The sequence below is a fragment of the Microchirus variegatus genome (assembly GCF_963457635.1).
Source record: "Microchirus variegatus genome assembly, chromosome: 23".
NCBI classification, from domain to species: Eukaryota; Metazoa; Chordata; class Actinopteri; order Pleuronectiformes; family Soleidae; genus Microchirus; species Microchirus variegatus.
The window spans coordinates 8,945,732-8,965,238 of NC_139824.1; the positions used below are offsets into that span (position 1 = coordinate 8,945,732).

The following is a 19,507-nucleotide window of genomic DNA, read 5'->3' on the forward strand; positions in this document are numbered from 1 at the left end:
GGCATGTGGTCAAAGGTCAGATCACAGGTTTGTAATCATCAGAGCCTGATAACACAGCAAACATACACTTATCAACGCCGGACATCTTTCTTTACATGACAGATTATCTGTAATCTGTGTAAATGTGTGCATGCATGTGTACTTGTACTCTCTTTAGGATTTTTTTTCTGTCATAAATATTGACCTTGTCAGGACCAGCAGTCGTCATCGAGACCAAAACCTGGTCCAAATGATGCAGAACCTCATTTCTAAAGAACTGTTTAAGTTGAGAGTTAAGCTTTGAATTGTGGTTAGGTTTAGGTTTCGGTTTAATCATTAACTGGTTATGGTAAAGGTTAGGGGTAAAGCTTTGTTTAAGCTGTCTAAATGAATGGAAGTCAATGCAATGTGTGTGTGTGTGTGTGTGTGTGTGTGTGTGTGTGTGTGTGTGTGTGTGTGTGTCTTTGTGAGGACCAAAAACATATAAACCATACAGAAGTGAGGACCAGAAGTGAGGTCTGGTCCTCACTTCTTTAAAGGGCTTTTTGGAGGGGTTTAAGACCTGGTTTTAGGCTTAGGGTTAAACGATTGTATTGTACTGTAGCCCTGTCATCATTTATGTGTCTGTATTATGTTATATTTTAACTCTGGGTTGACTTTTGTCTTGACATTTAACTTCCTGTGGAGAGGAAGAAGAGGTCACAGAGATTAGCAGATAAACACTGACACCCTCTGGCTGCTCAGACAAATGAACATTGTTCTGTTTTTGTGAATTGTGGTGTCCTTCAAAAGTTCAATGATAAAATGCAATTATGCACAACTGCTATAATAACTGACTTATTCTGCCCTATTTAACAGACTAAAACTCCTTTTTAGGACTAAGACATTTTACATAAAGGTGGACCAGATTAAATCACACTCAAATAAGGGAGAGAGATTCAAATCTAAGGGGGGAAAACAAATAATTGTTAAAAAAAACAACAACTTATTATTACAACAAAACAAGTTAATATAACAACTGTAATAGGGATTAAGGAATTCAATTTAAACAATGTCTTCAAAACAACATTTAGGCAGATATAGAAAAAATAAACCTGTGTTTTCCTTATTTTATTATTCGCCGTTTTCTCTATTTTGTCATTTTATATCATCGTTATAGACAGTTTGCGTAAGTGTGAGGAAGTCACTGATGAGAACTGATTAACGGTGCCATTATTTAAATCAGCGCATTAAAGGGTCATTTCATGTGATGGGGGCCTTTAATCAAAACCTCAACCCCCCCCCCCCCCCCCCACACACACATATGTGGATTATCTGCATCTTGACACAGCTGCAACTTGTGCCTTTAAACCACTGTAACTTTTTATTTGAGAAATCCTCCAAATGTCCATGTTGTGAAACACATTTCAGCTCACATGGCCTTTAAAATCCGCTCCTCCTTAAATGTTGTAATTTGAGCTGAGGGCTGGTTTCACGCACACACACATTCACCCATTTCCTCCGCAGACGATGACAAAGTCGTGGCTGTTCATCCTGAGAAGAAACTGGGTGAAAGGTGTCAAACATGAGGACGTCTCTGTGCCACCTCTTGGTAAACGTATGCTGTTGTTGTTTTTTAATATAATAGAAGTCTTGATCAGAAATATGTTGCTTTGTTTAGTTTTACTTGAAAATCCAGACACCAAGTCTCACTTGTGACGAGCCTGATTCATTGATTTGTATCAGATAATCCCATTACTCTGATCAATCAGTCAATCAATCAATCATACTGGGCAGGCCCTGTGTGAAATACAGGAGCTGGGCATCTGGCTGCACATCTGCCACTAACAGCAGAGGCTCCTGTCAAATCTGTGCTGCTCAGGTTAATGATTGGCTGGTTATCTCGTACTTAGTACTTGAGCGTGGAGTTTGGATTCTGCCCTCCTCTCTTGATAAAACCTAATAGGAGGCTGCTTGGTCTCGCTTTGCCTTTCCTTTTCTTTTCTTTTTGCTTCTTCAGCTGCTGACTCTGTCCTCGTGCCGGTTTTGATCCATCTGGCTGCAGAGAGAGGACACACACACTCACACACGATGCTCCCCCTTGTCGTGTTCTTGCTTTGTGCAGCCTCTTCTGTCTCAGCTTCTGCTAAAGGTGAGTGAGTGAGTGAGTGAGTGGATGACGTCTTGTTTGGGATATGTGGAGGCAAGAGGATCCTGATCCTAGTGAAGCTTGAGCATCCAAAAATGCTAAAGGAGGAGAGTCAGTATATTAATGTTAACAGTGAAGCTAAAAGGTGAACGTGCGGTTTTGCTGTCATTCTGTGACTTAATTCAGCTCCACGCTCCCCAGTGAGTGGTGATGAAATCAAAAAGTAGTGACACGTCACATTGTCTTTCCTCACGGCCGAATGTCTTATCTGACAGAACGCCTGTTATGTCATTAATGGACGGAGGAGATTTCTCTGAACACACCCAGTCAAACCAGCAGTGTTTTAATCACCGCAGGACTTTTAAACCTGAATAATCCTGAAAAAGTGCTTGACTATCACAGACAACACTGTGTCTGGGAGGCTTAAAACTTCAGTTTGTTGTTTAATTTAAAGCAGAGGACTCAAACTCTGATTTCATGCGACCCTCCTTATAATGTGAAGCCATTACAGAGTTACTAATTTAGCATCATAAAGACATTTTATAGTAAACTATGTATCCTGCAATATGAACGCTAATGTTTTTATTTTTAAATTCTTGTGAAACATCAACATTTTTTTATATTGCAATGAATGGAAACAAGTCTTGACTCATCATTGAAGCATATACACACACGTTTTATGTTTCCATGATTGTAACCAGAGATCCACAGGCTTTCAGGGCTGCTAGTTTGTTCATGCATAATGACACTGACTGGTGATCCATCAAAAAAGCAAGAATTTACTTCATATACATGATACACATGTAAAAAGTTTTGGGGTCACCTATACAATTTGTTTGTGTTTTCCATTAAAAGTCACACTTTTATTCATCAAAAGAGTTGCACAATGAATAGAAAATATGGTCAAAGACATTGACAAGATTAGAAATAATGATTTTTATTCAAAAATAATAAACTTTGCTTTCGTCAAAAAACCAACAAAACTGTTTTCAGCTGTGCTAACATCATTGCACAAGGGTTTTCAAGGGTTTCCTAATCATCCAATAGCCTTTTAATGCAATTAGCAAACACAATGTACCACTAGAACACTGGAAATGGGCCTCTATACACATATGTATTCCATTAAAAACGTTTTAATTATAATGAATTAAAAAGACTTTTGCAGCTAGAATAGTCGTTTACCACATAAACAATGTATGGAGTGTATTTCTGATTCATTTAATGTTATATTCATTGAAAAAAAAAGTGTTTTTCCTTAAAAAATAAGGAAATTTCTAAGTGACCCCAAACTTTTGAACGGTAGCGTATGAGGATACAGCTGAAGACAGAAATGAAGTTGATTGATTACCACTCCAGGTTTGAAGTTATTGTAGGTTAATACTCACAAATGTTAAATTTAAATAACTGGTGAGAAAAATACATTTATTCCCCTAATATTTAGACGTATACCATTGGAGCTTTGTAGTAACTACAAATTACAACAAGGCAATCAGAAATGGCAGACTTCACCCCCATTCACGCAACAAGCCTCTGGCGGCCTCTGTTGATCATATTGGCAAGTGCAAGTGCGGAAGCACAAACGAATGAATGAATGAATGAATGAATGAATGAATGAATGAATGAATGAATCGTTTATTTCGGGCATGACAAGTAATCAACATCTGCATACATCATCATTTATATTCATACACATGACCGAAAGGGACAGCGGGAGAAGCAAAGCTTATCTAGTCCCGCCCCCATTACCCATACAATTTTATTACTTTTTCTTTTCTTTTTTTTTTTCATGTTAACTTTCGACATTTTGGACGTCGCAGCAACAATAGCATAAGGCTGCAGTTCATCTCAAGGCAGTCAACAGGCTACATGCACGGCCGTACATGTGTCCCTGTCGAACCATCACGAGCGATCACAGTCTCAAGTTGTTGCCTCGGTTCCGCCGATTTATTCATCCCTCTCTCGCATAGCTCTCACCACGCTTAGTTTCACCAGCTCATCTCGTTTGGCTGCATCCACTCCCATCTGTACCACGCAGTCTCGAATTGCGGAGTTGTCGGTGCGCAACCCCATCACGGCATTCTTAATCGTGGCGATGTCCACCCTCGTCTCAAGCTGCTCCATGGAGGCCTTCCTCTGCCTCCGAATCTGGATGTACATTCCACATGCCAAGGATAACATTCCAATTATCATGAATGTGAATATGTACACATCTTCGACAAACAGACAGACAGAGCCACTAAAAACAATACTTCACCCCCACTCCGTAGGGTGAAGTGATGAGCATTTTGCTGCAGTATGTCTTGTACTCGTATGTGATTTCATGTTCCAGTGTATCTCCACGCTCCACAGGTGTGCTAACACTGTGACTTCCTGCAGCACCAGTCCTGTGTTTATTCACCAGCTTTTGTTTCTTCAGGTGCTGCTGGACTCCGGCTGAACGACAACCAGCTGTACAAATTCAGCTACAGCACCGAGGTGCTGCTGGACAAGGCCAAGGGGTCAAAGGAGGGCAGTGCCGGCTACAGGATTTCAAGTGATGTTGACGTCCACCTGGTGTGGAGAGACCAGAGCAGCAAGGACGACCAGCTGATACAGTTGGAGGTACGTCACCCCCAGTGATTCCCAATTCATTTGCTTTTAATGAAGGATAATCCACGGTTAAATCTGCTCGCTCCAGTTTCTACGGAGCAGCTGGTGGTGGTGAGTTCAAATGCCTGCAGGCTTTTGGTTGAAATGAACGAGTCGCTCTGTGTTGATTTAGATCTCAAACGTGAGGATCGAGTCTGTGGCCGATCGGGACGCGAAGAAGAACGTCCTCCATGGATCGACGTCTGAAGGCGTGCTGGGGAAGAGAAATCTCGCCGCTCTGACGAAACCTTTCTTGGTGCATCTTAGAAATGGAAAGGTAAGGTTCTATTTTCATCATTATTTTGGCATTTCAACAATATGCATAAAAAATGGTGTTATCGGTGCAGATGGATGTCTTTTAAGTAGGAATGGGAATCGGTGCCCGGTCTGATACTGGTCAAAATCCCTGGATCACTATATGTGATACGCATGCTTCACTACACTCTTAGAAATAAGGGTTCCAAAATAGTCCTTCTACAAGGGCCGGGGTTCTACCTGGAACCATTTGCTTCTGAAAAACCCTTTCTTCAGGAAAGGGTTTTTCAAGGGTTCTTCGTAACACTAATGGTTCCAGTAAGAACCATTTTGATCCAGAGAACCCTTTGAAATCCCTTTCCTGGATAAAGTTTTTGTTTTAAAAGGGTTCTTGGTGGAACCTTTATGAAAAGGTTCTAGCTGGAGCCAAAAGGGGTTCTCCTATGAGGACAAGCCGAAGAACCTTATATGGATCTACTTAGCACTTTTATTTCTAAGAGTGTCGGCACAGACTGTATGAATTTAAATAAAATCAGCAAAAGCATTTTAGCTGAGTCATGTTTGGGATGTTTATCTCTTCTTTTTGGGGGAAACAATGTTTGTTCCACAGTTGGAGAATTAGGTATTTGACAGCTTCATAAATGGTCTAAAATGATTGTATCGGACTAATATCGGTATCGGTCGATACTTGAGTTTGTGATATCGGTTTTGGTATCGGACACAAAAAAGTGGTTAAACGTAGAGAGTGGAATATGTGTTGATAAATGTTGACATGGTAGGAACAGTAATGATGCATGAATATCATGATTATTTCCTTTGGAAATGCAGAAGCCTTTTGGACTTTGGTCTCTTGGTCGCTTCTTTTGTCTTTGTCATGGAGCTAATTAGTTAACAGTTGTACTGGAGTGATGACGCTGGCAGGGAAAACACCGACACACACGTGTGTGTGTGTGTGCAAAGGTCAGCAGGTGATGAGTGAATTAATCAGTGAGAGAGTGACTTTGGGTTGATTGATATGATGATATGCTATAATCGTGAGATGTTTTGAGCTTGAGCCAAAACCTCATTATCATGTCAACATCACGGTATATGATACACTACCGTTCAAAAGTTTGGGGTCACTTATACAATTTTTGGGTGTTTTCCATTAAAAGTCACACTTTCATTCATTAAAATAGTTGCCTCTTGGCCAGGACTCCCTCGAAAAAGAGGTTTTTAATCTCAATGGGACTTTCCTGGTAAAATAAAGGTTAAATAAAAAAAACATATAGTCAAGACATTGACAAGATTAGAGATAATTACTTTTCTTTTGTCAAAGAACCAGCAAAACTGTTTTTAGTTGTACTAACATAATAGCTCAAGGGTTTTCTGATCATCCAATAGCCTTATAACGCTATTAGCAAACACAATGTACCTTTAGAACACTGGAGACATGGTTGCTGGAAATGAGCCTCTATTCACCTATGTACATATTCCATTAAAAACCACAGGTTTGCAGCTAGAAATGTGAAAAAGTACCTTAAGTTTAACTTTAAATGTAATATTGACTCCCTCGTGTGTCGCTCAGTGTTGTTTGGTTTATTTATATTGATGGCAGGCTGTGGCAGGACAAACACACAGAGCGGCGTTGGCGGACGCTCTATTTATGGTGGTCCCATCTCATGTTGTGGTTAAGCGCCGCAAATAAACGACATTCTGTTCCAGACTGTTGGAGAAAGTGAAGGATGATGTAATGGTCTGCTTTCTTCACTCGTGACGAGGCGTCATCAGGAGGCGTTATTGGAGCAAAGGGAAACGTCATTGCTCAACTTTGGATCTGTTATTAAATATAATATGACTTAAAGACAAATTAAATACATGTACATTGATGTTAATGGACATAAATCCTATACAGTAGCATGATATATGCATCAGTACTGGTCTATATGTCTGATATGTACCAGTAAGTTCAGTTAAAGGTATGTTAAGGAAGTTTTTAATGGCAACAATAATAATAAAAAATTCAACATCTGCCTCCAATATCCAAGATTAGCTTGGATTCTAATTGTAGCTCAGCTTCATTCTTTCCATGTGCTAATACCAAAGTATTTTGGTTTTGTTTTTGATCCGCGCTTCAAAGAATATATGTCATTTTCACGTGTAATGTACCGTAAATAGCCTCTGATGTCATGTATCTGTACGCAAGTGTGACTGCGAGGGGGGAAAAGTGACACCCTGAAAGCCTACCTACGTGCTGCGACTCACTCAGCGGCTACATCATCCACAGTGCCTGTGACATCCGTCCGTCCATTGTCTTAAAACATGAAATCCATGCAGTTTAACTTTATGTTGCTTTTCCCCTCCACTCATCTCCTGTAGACAAAAGCATTTTATTCCTACTGGGCCGAACCTGCACCCGTCAAAAACATGAAGCGAGGACTGGCCAGTTTACTGCAACTGCAGCTCAACACGGGGAAGGTTATCGAGGTAAAAGACATCATGTTTCTCCTGTCACACTTTTGTCTTTGTTTATTTTTGTATTTCAATTTTTTAAGTTCTTATACAACAAGTACTTATACCACACGACTCTAACTTCGCCCCTCCAATTGATTTCATGTAGCACCACCTCCTAATGTCGAGTTATGAGTTATTTCTGGTTGTTGTTTTTTTCCTTGTTCCATATTAACACACTTTTATTTTGAAATTATGGGAAATATCATCACAAAGAAAATAAAAAAAATATATTTTGAGAATAAAGTCTTAATAGGTAAGACGAAGTAGGGTTATTCAAAAATATAATAACATTTATTCTGGTGGTATTAAAACTTTATTCTGGTACTATTGTGACTTTATTCTCATAATATGACTTTATACTGGTAATATTATGACTATTCTCACAATATGACTCTTTACTGGTAATAATATGAGTTTATTCTGGTAATATTACAACTTTATTCTCAAATATGACTTTATTCTGGTAATATTACAACTTTATTCTCATAATACTACAACGTTATTCTCAAAAATAAACAACAAAGACAAACAAAACTAAGCAAAAAGACTAATAAAATCAACAGGAAATGCAATGAAATAAACCAAAAAAACTATTATTTACAATGTGATATTTACACATATTTACAGTATTGATAACAGATAGAAGATGCTTTATTTTGTGTAATGTGTATTATTCCTCTTTCTTTGTTTTCATTTTCTAATGCAGCTATTTTGACTCATGTCTTTCAACAGAATGACGTGTCTGGACGGTGCATCGTCAACTACAAGGCAGTGAAAGGTCAAGTGACAAGAACCAAGAACTTGGGGTTGTGTAAGACTGCAGAGACAGGATTCACCACACACAATAAGGTCAGTCTGCACACACAAACAAACACACACACATACACACACCACCAGTGAATTGGTCTCAAACATAACATCCTATACTGTGTGTGTCTTCCCTCAGGTCTTGGGTGTGAACAGGAAATCCAGGTCTGTGACGGTGTTCACACTTGAGGATGGTTTCATCCGCTCGGTCGTGGCTGAGGAAATTCACTCACTGGCCGTTGACGTTCGCAGATCTGTCGCAGCTAAAGTCGCGTCCAGGTAAATTAACAAAAAGTACAGTATGTCACATACTAAAAAGTGACTTCAACTTCGACCAAAGTCATTTTCTTGCACTTTCACTCAAGTATCCCTTTTAGGTACTATATACAAGACTGTATATAAAAATCTTCTATCCTCTTCTATCAGGCAAACCCTCACACTGACAGGCTCAGGAGCTGGACCCCAAGAGGCTGCTGGGAAAGATGTCTCCGAGGTCGTCAAGTCCATTGACGACAAACTGGCAGCTGTTGGTATCGTGGCTCAGAAGGCCAAAAACCAGTGCAAGGGTTGTCCATCGGTGAGTTTACGTTTCATCATTATGCATCATTATAAACAAACATAGTTGCCAGGTAACCAATATCATTTTCCACCCTGCAAGTAAAGTTGGCTCAATTAGAACGATGATTAAGAAAATGAAAGAAATGAGAGGAACAAATAAGAATTTCTCCCCTTTTTAAATTTCCTTTGACTGATTTTGTTCTCATTGATATTTTATTGGAAATAAATGATGCTGTGTTACATTATATTATATTTCATTATATTGTTATATTATATTTTAGTATCACTTATGACTTCCAATGTATAATTTTTTAACTGTTTTACATTACATGCAGTCATTGTCTCGTAATTTTTTTGCAATCATTATATACATCATATATATATACACACACATACATACATATATATGTACACACACATATACATACATATATATATATATACACACACACACATATACATACATATATATACACACACACATATATCTATACATATACGCACATATATACACACATATATATACACACATATATACTTATACATATATATGTATACATATTTATATACTTATACATATATATGTATACATATTTATATACAAACACATATACATACATATATATATATACACATACATATATACATATACACATACATATATACATATACACATATATACATATACATATATACATATATACATATACACATATATACATATACATATATACACACCCACACACACATACATATATATATATATATATATATATATATATATATGTATATATATATATATATATATATATGTATATATATATATATATATATATATATATATATATATATGTATATATATATATATATATATATATATATATGTATGTATGTATATATATATATATATATATATATATATATATATGTATGTTTATTTTGAGACATTTCCAGGACCTCCTTTTCATACATAAACTTATATAATGTAAATTAGAGCAAATTCACTTTGTGACCAGTGTGAGAAAAGACTCATCCCTGAGAAACTTTCTTTGCTAAATTCTTAGGAAATAAGAATTATTTTAGTACTTTAATACCTTGCATTGATATTTTTGCTGACTGTTTTTACATTCAAAGCATTTCTTTATCATTATAACTAAGCAGAGCTGAATGACACTTTACTACAAAACAAATCTTGAATAGTACTGCTCATAAACAAACAGGGGTGTATTTTTGCACAGCGCTTATTGACTGAAGACGATCCGTCCTCTAACCCCCACCTCTGCGTTTTTCCCTCTTAGCTTTTTGATCACTGGCAGACAGAGAAGAAGCAGCTGGAGCCAGCGAGCCTGTCCAAAGCCACGGCTCCTCGCAGCTTCCTGGCCCTCATCCAGAGCATTAGGAAGGCGTCCAAGGACGAGATCCTCAAAGTGCTGAAGAGTGCCAGCAAGACCTCTCTGTAAACAAGCTCCGCCCTCTTTCCCTACATTATTTACTGCCTGCTCACACCATCACTCTGTTCCTCTTTTTCAATTTAAAAGGTCAGCATTCAAGAGAATTAACCCCGCTGTTCCTCTCTTTTGTGTCTTCCTGCTGCGTCCAGACCTCAGGTGGTGGACGCTGTGACCTCCTCCCAGACCACCGCCTCTCTGGATGCCATGCTCGATTTCCTGAACTTCACAGACGCCACAGGTTTCGTGCTGCAGGAGAGGTTTCTGTACGCGTGTGGCTTTGCTTCACATCCCAATGAGAGAATGCTGCAGGCTCTGCTGGTGAGAGTCGTGCTCACATCTTTGACCTATTTGTTAAACCAGTGCTTCTTAATCCTGGTCCTCAGGGACCTATTCATTTGTGGAGGAGCAGGGGAACATCTAAAACATGCAGGGCAGTGGGAATAGGATTGACAAACCCTGGATTAATTTACCTATGAACAGAAATGCTCATTTCAATCAACATCCTTTTAGTTAAACCCATTAAACCCAACATGTAGGAGTGCAAATATGTGGTTACACATAATTAAAGGTGCATTATGGAATAAATCTAAAGCAACTGGCCATAAAATCCTCCTAATATGTCACAGAGACTCAGGAATAATGTTCATATAACAAACTGAACTGACCAACAACAACAGTACAGACAAAATATTTACATAAAAAATATTTTGCTGACTGCAATTAATGTTTATGTTTTGAAATCATGTTTTGGCATGTGGCGCCACCTACCGCCATCTACCAATCATTGCAGTCAGTAGAGTCTCAGCTGCAGAGCAACCACGGGTTGCCAGTTACGTCAAAAAACGATATTTGAATGTAGTAACCGTTTTTGCCCACATTCTTACATATCGCACCTTTAATACTGAATGCCGTTATATTAAACAAATATCAGTTTTTGCTGCTTTTTAGTTTAAATGTTATTTTCGTCTTTATTGGCAGCACAGAGATGTACAAGAAAACCAACAGTAATCCTCTTCATTAATCCAGGTGAACATCATTCAAAACGGAAATACAGGTTGATAAAACTAAAGTAAATGAATACAAATAATTCAAAGATTATTTATACATCATTAGCAGAATTAAGTGGATGACTGCATGGATGAAATCCACTACATGCTTCTTCTGTATGTGCCAATATGGTTTATACGTACAATATGAATAAAAGATAGACAAGGATGTCTCAACCAAATGTCAGGTATCATCCCTCTTAACCCTTTAAACATATCTAAGTGTACAAAAATTCCAAATTATTGTGCTTTAATTTTGTTGTAAAACTGTAGAATATTAAGCTCCCAAAACAGATCAACAAAACCAAGTTATAAGGGAATCAAAGGTTTTTTTAAAAGCGAGCACAACATGTCTGCTGAGAGTTTTGTGTGCGAGTGGTGAGGAAAGCACGCGGCAGCTGAGACGATCAGGCTTTTTATACTGGGACTTCCTGTGTGCAGGACCAATCAGCTGCCAGGATCCACCAGCACACTCACACACCTGTCATTTAATTTCAACATGCACACCTGCAACCCATCACACTCACTCACACACACACAAACACACAATGGGAAGGCCTGACCCTGGTGTCATAAAACTAGTATGATCAACTGCGAAAAACACTGAACTGAAAAAAAAGCCCCTCCAGAACTTATATATCATTATATATATTATATATAATATATATTATATTGCTGCATACTGTTATAGGCAGCAATATATGTTCTTATATGAACATAGGATATATTATATACATATTTATACAAGTTTTAATCAGATTTGTTTTCTTTTCAGGGCATTTCTAACGGAAAGATTGGCAACAACGACATCAGAGAGACTGTGGTGATCATGATGGGAGCTCTGGTCCACAAACTGTGTCAGAAAGGAGGCTGCAACCTGCCGGTAAAACCTCTAAGAAGATAAATATATACGTTGATTTGTAATGTTAAAGTAACAACATGTAGGATTTGCTCTTGGGGGTCCCCTACAGTTGGTAATGGTAACTGTCGTATGAAATATGTACCGTGAACTCTGAAGCAGAACTTCAATGTCTTCAGATCAGCTACAGAAGCCTGTTTTACAGCATTTTATAGAAATATGATTGCTTGAATCACTTGATGTTTGCCTTATGCCGTAAAGTAGAGTGTTGTAGTTCATTTTGTGGCCTTGACTTGAAACCAGATGTTACTTAATGCCAATGCAGGCTTTGACAGAGGTAACATTCACCCTGTTGTAAGTTCATGTACCATCAAAATAATCCTGGAGACCTTATTTAAAGTTTGAAATCCTACATTGTGTCACTACAAAACACATTTGACTGTATTTGACAGTGATCTTCTGCTCTCTGTTGACCTCTCAGACAGTGGTGAAGGTGAAGAAGATGATTCTGGAAGGCCCTGACAGCACGCAGGTGGAGTCCGAGGTCCAGATGTACCTTCTGGCTCTGAAAAACTCACTGCTCCCCGAGGCCATACCCATTTTCACCCAATATGCCGAGTCAGAGGTTGGAGCTTACAGCACCGTCGCCCTCACGTCCCTGCAGAGATATGACGTCAAACTCATGACAGATGAGGTGTGTTCAATTGCTTAATATATAAAATGCCAATTGATTAGCATGTACCAGAAAAACTGAACTCCTTTGTCGCCTCAGGTCAAGCAGACGGTGAACAGAGTTTACCACCAGAACCGACGGATCTACGAAAAGAGCGTGAGAGTGGCTGCGGCCGACGTTATCCTCAGTAGCAACCCCTCGTACACCGAAGTGAAGAATCTGCTCCTGTCCATCGGAAACCTGCCCCATGAGATGAACAAGTACATGATGTCAAAGATCCAGGACATCCTGCGCTTTGAGATGCCTGCCAGGTGTGTTGAGGACATGGGACGTTCAGTCCGTCAAAATCAACAACAATGCACTGCTGCTGCAAACCTTGTGCCGTGTATTAACTATTTTCCGCACTTTTCAGCAAAGTCATCCGCCAGGCTATGAAAGACATGGTTTCCCACAACTACGACCGCTTTGCGAAAGTCGGGTCATCGTCTGCATACTCAGGATTCATGGCTCGTAAGTAATCACCTTACCTTACCTTTTACTATTTACGATCTGAAACAAAAATATGTAATGTGTTACAAATCCATTCTGTGCAGAATCTGCTGATGTGACCTCCACGTACAGTTTGGACATCCTGTATTCAGGCTCCGGCATCCTGAGGAGAAGCAACATGAACATTTATGGCGCTAGTAAAGGAGCAATGCTGCATGGACTACAGGTTTGTGATGATATCAGAACTGTGCATTTTTCCACGTCGTGGTAAATGTCAGAAATCTTGGAAAAGATCAAAAAAGTTGGATGTTCCTCATTCTTGCTAGGTGGCAATTGAGGCTCAGGGTATGGAGTCACTGATCGCAACAACTCCCGACGAGGGCGAGGAAGACCTGGAGTCGTTTGCCGGCATGTCGGCTCTGCTGTTCGACGTGCAGCTGAGGCCTGTCACCTTCTTCAGGGGCTACAGTGACCTCATGTCCAAAATGTTCTCCATGAGTGGGGAGCCCATGAACGTGGTGAAGGGCCTCATCCTGCTGACCGATCACTCTGAGGTGAGTTCCGACTGTGTAACACAGGGTTTCTCACTCCTGGTCCTGAGGGAGCCGCTGTCCTAGATGTTCCAAGACACCTGATTCAAATAAATGGTTCGTTATCAGGCATCAGCAGAACTTACTGACGAGCTGAGCATTTGAATCAGGTGTGTTTGAGCAGGGAAACATCTAAAACATGGAGGACAGTAGCTCCCCAGGACCAGGAGTGGGAAATCATGGTGTAACACATTTTTTTTGTTTGTTTTTATTGTCAGAAAAACAAAACTAACCTTCCCAATGTACATTATATAGATACTGTATATGGTTTGGGCAACTGTTATAACATGGCAGAGATGTAATACAAGGCCCTTGTCTAAAGTACAAACAATGGGTTCAATCAATCAATATTTTTTTGAGTTATGCACTATTACAAACATACGTAAGCTTCTTAAATTTCTACCAAAAAAACCCCCTCCTAAATGTGATTCACTGGACCTGCAATATTCAAATAAATATAGAAACACTCGTATGCACACTACCGTTCAAAAGTTTGGGGTCACCTATATTTTGTGTTTTCCGTTAAAAGTCACACTTTTATTCATCAAAAGAGTTGCAAAATGAATAGCTGTGCTAACATAATTGCACAAGGCTTTTCAAGGGTTTTCTAATAATCCGATAGCCTTCTAACGCGATTAGCAAACATTGTAATGGTAAAATACAATTTCTCTGTCTCAGAGCTACATTTGCCCATCACCCATACCCGCCGAACACAGAATACCAGGTCCTTTGTATATTGTGTATTATGCCGGCTCCCCGATGCCTACAGTAGACAAAGAGGTGTGAAAGCACCGTCTGAATAGGTATAGTCTTTGTCTATTGGAGGAATTCGAAAGGGGAGCTGCTCAGGTATAAATGTGGATAAATGTTCACTTTGCTCGGGGTCTTTCTCCAGCAAGGACCACGCCCGTGAAGATTGACCTTTTCCTTGCAACGAAAATAAAACCTTGTCGAACGGTAGTGTACATGTATGTATAAGCTGCTGCACAAAAACATGACTCAAATCTTTCATCTCTCTGGTCTTGCAGGTCATCCAGCTGCAGTCCGGTCTGAGGGCAAATGCAGAGTTTCAAGGCGGGTTAGCCATTGATATCTCCGGAGGCATGGAGGTCAGTCTGTGGTACAGAGAGTCCAAGACCAGCGTCAACAACAGGTAGAGTCCAGAGACAATAAACGTAAACCTTTAACATAAATGTACATGCTGTGTATTTGGGTCACAAAGTCAAGAGCACCGGTGGAATGATAAACTATCTCTCATTGTCAAGCACAGTATGTACAGAATAATCTAACACAAGGGGTAAAGGCCATTTTGATAGACCTAATTCCTAGAAAACAACCTTTGTCACAGCTGCAAATAGACTTCTGTTGACGATGGATCCATGAGAGCTATAGAAACGTCGTCTGATTCACTGGTTCCACCGGCACACTGGCCGGCGTCTCACACCTGTCTCATTTGTAGACGTTGGTGGACATGACATCAGCCTCTGCCTCCTTCTCTATTTTAAAATGTTGCAGTTAATAAACAGCACTGGCTGCTGAAAGTGGAGCACGCCGTCACGCCGCAGTGTCAGTGGCGCTTACAGCATCTGGTGAGAAAACAAGCAAGGGGGTTTTAAAACATTAACACTTGGATTTCCCTTCGCACGACAGGGAGACCCATTTAAAAACAATGGTCATAGGCTAGGTCAGATGCTAGGTCAGATTTTAACATGTTAGGGAATTGGGAACACACAAAGAAAGAAAGTCTTTTTGTTTACAGAACCAGTGCCACATAATTGCACTTGCACACACCATTTACAGATCTATATTCCAAATTCCTTGCAAAGTGGGGACTTATAGGAACCTACGGGGTTTTATCTTTTATTCAGCAGCATTACAGGGGAATAAAAATGTTTCTCCCATATTTCTATTTTCTTGCTCACTGTTTGTATTTGGGCTTCAGGGTGATTTGCAGGGGGGGAGTGGCAGAGGCAGGTGAATGGATCAGCATAGTTGTACCTCCTTCACTCTGATAATAGACCCACAGGCTAACTATAGATACAGAACAAACCACACTGGCATCTCTGCTGAGGCAATTCTCCATGATCAAAGTTACAGGGAGTATTAGTATTAGAGATTTACTGCACTACTGAGCCACTGGTGCAAAAACATTACACACTGGAGTGCCTTAGGCTGGCCACAATAAAAGACCAACTCTGAAATGTTCAATTTTATCTTTATTGGGGGGGTCTGCGGTCAGTATCTGGTGTGATCACCATCTCCTTCATTCAAAAGCTCTGAAGGACATTCCTGCAGTCAGCGCCCTCAAAACTTGCGACATCTGTGGCGTTGTGCTGTGTGATAAATCTGTTTCAGATTTCAGAGTGGCCTTTTATTGTGGCCAGCAGCACATTAGCTCTGAGGAACAGGACATGTGTCCGATAACCAGTGTCTTCATACTGCTGTGTCTTTTCAACAGTGACCAACCAGGAACTGATCAGGTCATGAAAGTTATCTATCGTCTCTTAAATTAGAATAATGAAAGTAACATATTTATGTTTTTTCTGTTAGACTACAGGTGTGAGGACAAAGTCACTTCAGTCTTCTTAACAAAATAAAACAGAACCTTGCTGTACTGAAGCCATATCTCACCTGAGGTCTTAAACTTGTGGCCCTCCAGTTCCTGTGGCCCACCACTTAATATCAAGTTTTAATGAGTTATTAAAGCAAAGAGTCATTTTACACCATGAATAGAGTTTAATTTTGAGTTATATTTTGCTCCACATCACCACTTTAGTTTTGAAATTCTGTGAAAATATCATTAAAAAACTTATTGCAATATTAGATTATGGTGATATAATTTTCATATTGCCCCCACCCTGACTGAACAGTTGCTTTTATCTTATTTTTTTTTATTACTTTTTTCACTTGCAGAGACACCCCTGCCATTATGGAGGACGAGACCTGACATATCAATAAATAAATAAATAAATACAGGAATAAATAAATAAATACATAAATAAATACATAAATAATCAAATAAATACAGAAATGTACATTGTCAATGTAAAGCATTTATTTAATTAACTAATTCATCAATTAATTAAATAAACTAAATAAATAATTAACTAAATATTTACTTAATTATTTATTCCTGTATTTATTTATTTATTGATATGTCAGGTCTAGTCCTCTATATGCCATAGGTTATATATAAAAATATATGTAAATAAATAAATAAAACATTTGATACCAAGTCCAGTTACACTGCAGTCACTTATGTCTCATGCTTTATCATATATTTTCCCTCTAAATGGGAACATCATTTACAAAATTGACATCATTTTATGTTGACATTAGAATTCAAGCGGGGGAATTGGCTCATGTCACCTGTGACTTAGATTCGGAGTTGAAATCGCCCCCTTGTGGTTAACTGCTCCTTCTAAGGCAGGGTTTATCACTCCTGGTCTATGCAGGACAGTGGCTCCCCAGGACCAGGAGTGATAAACCCTGTTCCAAGGCTTCAAGTCAATGTTTATGTATTGTGTCTGTGTGTTTTTACTTCATTCCCTCTTCCTTGTGCTTACAGAGGAGCACTGGTGGTCACTGGCAACGTTACTGTGGACATGGACTTCATGCGAGCAGGTGTGGAGGTCAGCTTTGATACAGAAGTCGGCCTGGATTTCGTCACCACAGTCCAGTTCTCTGATTATCCCTTCTTGGTTTGCATGCAGATGGACAAAACCACTTTCCCCTACAGGTATTACAGTCTCATAAATGCGATTCATTGTACTTTTTTCTTACTGAATCAACCTAAATTTGTTGTGTTTGACGTTCTGCTTTCAGCGAACACTTGAGCAAATATGAAAGCCTGTCATCGGGGAAGAACGTCGTGCAGCGTAAGAGCAAGACGATGCAGGTCTCTGGCTCGGAGTTCCCTCTTCACCAGGAGAACTCAAACATGTGCAAGAAGGTTTTTGACTCCAGCTGGTAGAGAGAGAGGCCATGAACTGTTCAGGGGGAGGAGGGGGGTTTGAACGCATCCAGAAAGCTGTCACATGGCAGCTGAAGACAGAACATTGTTTTTTTTCCCTTTTTTTGTTTACATTCCTGTGAGTATTTAAGTAATTTTAATTTGACATTTTCTCAGAAATCGGGAATCCTCATCACACGTTTTGTCTTTGTATGGATTTCTTTTCAAATGTATTTATGACAGGCACGTACAGGATGTTGGTTTTTACTTCATGCAGAGTGATCTAATCTAAAGTCATTTAGGCCCAGTGCAGTTACAGTACAGGCGCACATCACATGTCAATATCACAAGGGTTTCTCAAACCTGTTCTTGGAGACTCCATCCACCTGATTCAAGTGATCAGCAAACACTGCAGAAGCCTGATGACGAGCCATGTGTTTGAATCAGGTGTGCTGGAGCAGGGAAACATCTAAAACATGCAGGGGAGTGGCTCCTCAGGACCAGGATAGAGGAAACCCTGGATTAATCTACACTCTTAGAAATAAGGGTTCCAAAAGGGTTCTTCTACAAGGGCCGAGGTTCTACCTGGAACCATTTGCTTCTGAAAAACCCTTTCCCGAAGAAAGGGTTTTCAAGGGTTCATGGTAACACTAATGGTTCCAGTAAGAACCATTTTGATCCAGAGAAACTTTTAAAACCCCTTTCCTGAATAAAGGGTTTTAAAAGGGTTCTTGGTGTAACCTTCCAAAAGGGTTCTCCTATGAGGACAAGCTGAAGAACCTTATATGGTTCTATTTAGCACTTTTATTTCTAAGAGTGCACCTATGAACAGAAATGCTCCTTTCAATCAACATCCTTTTTAGCTGTGAAGGAGCAATTGAGTATTCATCCATTCATCTATCAATCCGTCTGGGGTCAGGTCATGTGCTTATAGCTGACTGTCTAGAAAAGTGAATCCATCAACACTTGAACATGTTTTTTATTGTATATTGCTGTAATTGCTGAACTTTTGTTTCCATATTCAGGGATCGGTGTATTAGAATTTGAAATGACAGTCAATAAATATGCACTGGAAACACTCGAAAAACACTCGTTTTCTGCAACAGTTTTTCCTACAATCACATTGTCATTAGCGGAGCTGCTTGGACCATTAAAGTGCTGTGTATATTATGTCCTGCCCTTTGGTTTATCAGAGAGTGCTCGTCTTACACCGAGTGCTTATTTTAGATTAAAGGTCCAAGTGTAAGATGTAGGGGGTTAAGATTTTTGAACATCAGCCCAGAATGAACAAATCAGAGACTGGATCTGGGGCAGGTTTTTATCATGTTTTTTTGTTATCTAGGGATATTTATATACAACGTGCAACTTCATAGATGACACACAATCCACCGCACTGACACCCCAGATTTTCAAGTTATTTGAGTATTTACTTATATTGAATTCTGGCATTTATCTCATGTAAAAGCATGTGTCTACATGTGGCATTGGAAACAATGGGGCTGCTGTATTGGCTCACTGGATGCTATTTCTATTGCTGGTCCACCATTAGTCCAAGACTGTAATATCTACTTATTGCGATGAAATTGTGTGGAGACATTT

The 19,507-nt window shown here is 39.4% G+C and overlaps 1 protein-coding gene across 1 annotated transcript; it reads left to right on the forward strand.

The window, feature by feature from the left end:
* The first annotated feature begins 2,029 nt into the window (after positions 1-2,029).
* mttp (microsomal triglyceride transfer protein) lies at positions 2,030-18,810 on the forward strand. Its single transcript, XM_083909517.1, has 18 exons — positions 2,030-2,110; positions 4,524-4,708; positions 4,869-5,012; positions 7,349-7,456; positions 8,216-8,332; positions 8,430-8,569; positions 8,717-8,867; positions 10,147-10,304; positions 10,449-10,617; positions 12,121-12,228; positions 12,686-12,898; positions 12,977-13,188; positions 13,290-13,387; positions 13,471-13,592; positions 13,693-13,920; positions 14,985-15,109; positions 17,525-17,695; positions 17,782-18,810. The coding sequence occupies exons 1-18, from the start codon at positions 2,050-2,052 to the stop codon at positions 17,927-17,929; spliced, it is 2,658 nt and encodes an 885-aa protein (XP_083765643.1). The 5' UTR covers positions 2,030-2,049; the 3' UTR covers positions 17,930-18,810.
* Positions 18,811-19,507: the final 697 nt, after the last annotated feature.

Coding starts and splice junctions, on each gene's coding strand:
- mttp (XM_083909517.1), top strand. CDS start 2,050: ATGCTCCCCCTTGTCGTGTTCTTGCTTTGTGCAGCCTCTTCTGTCTCA. Junction 8,333..8,429: donor GATTCACCACACACAATAAG/GTCAGTCTGCAC, acceptor GTCTTCCCTCAG/GTCTTGGGTGTGAACAGGAA. Junction 13,921..14,984: donor TGCTGACCGATCACTCTGAG/GTGAGTTCCGAC, acceptor CTGGTCTTGCAG/GTCATCCAGCTGCAGTCCGG.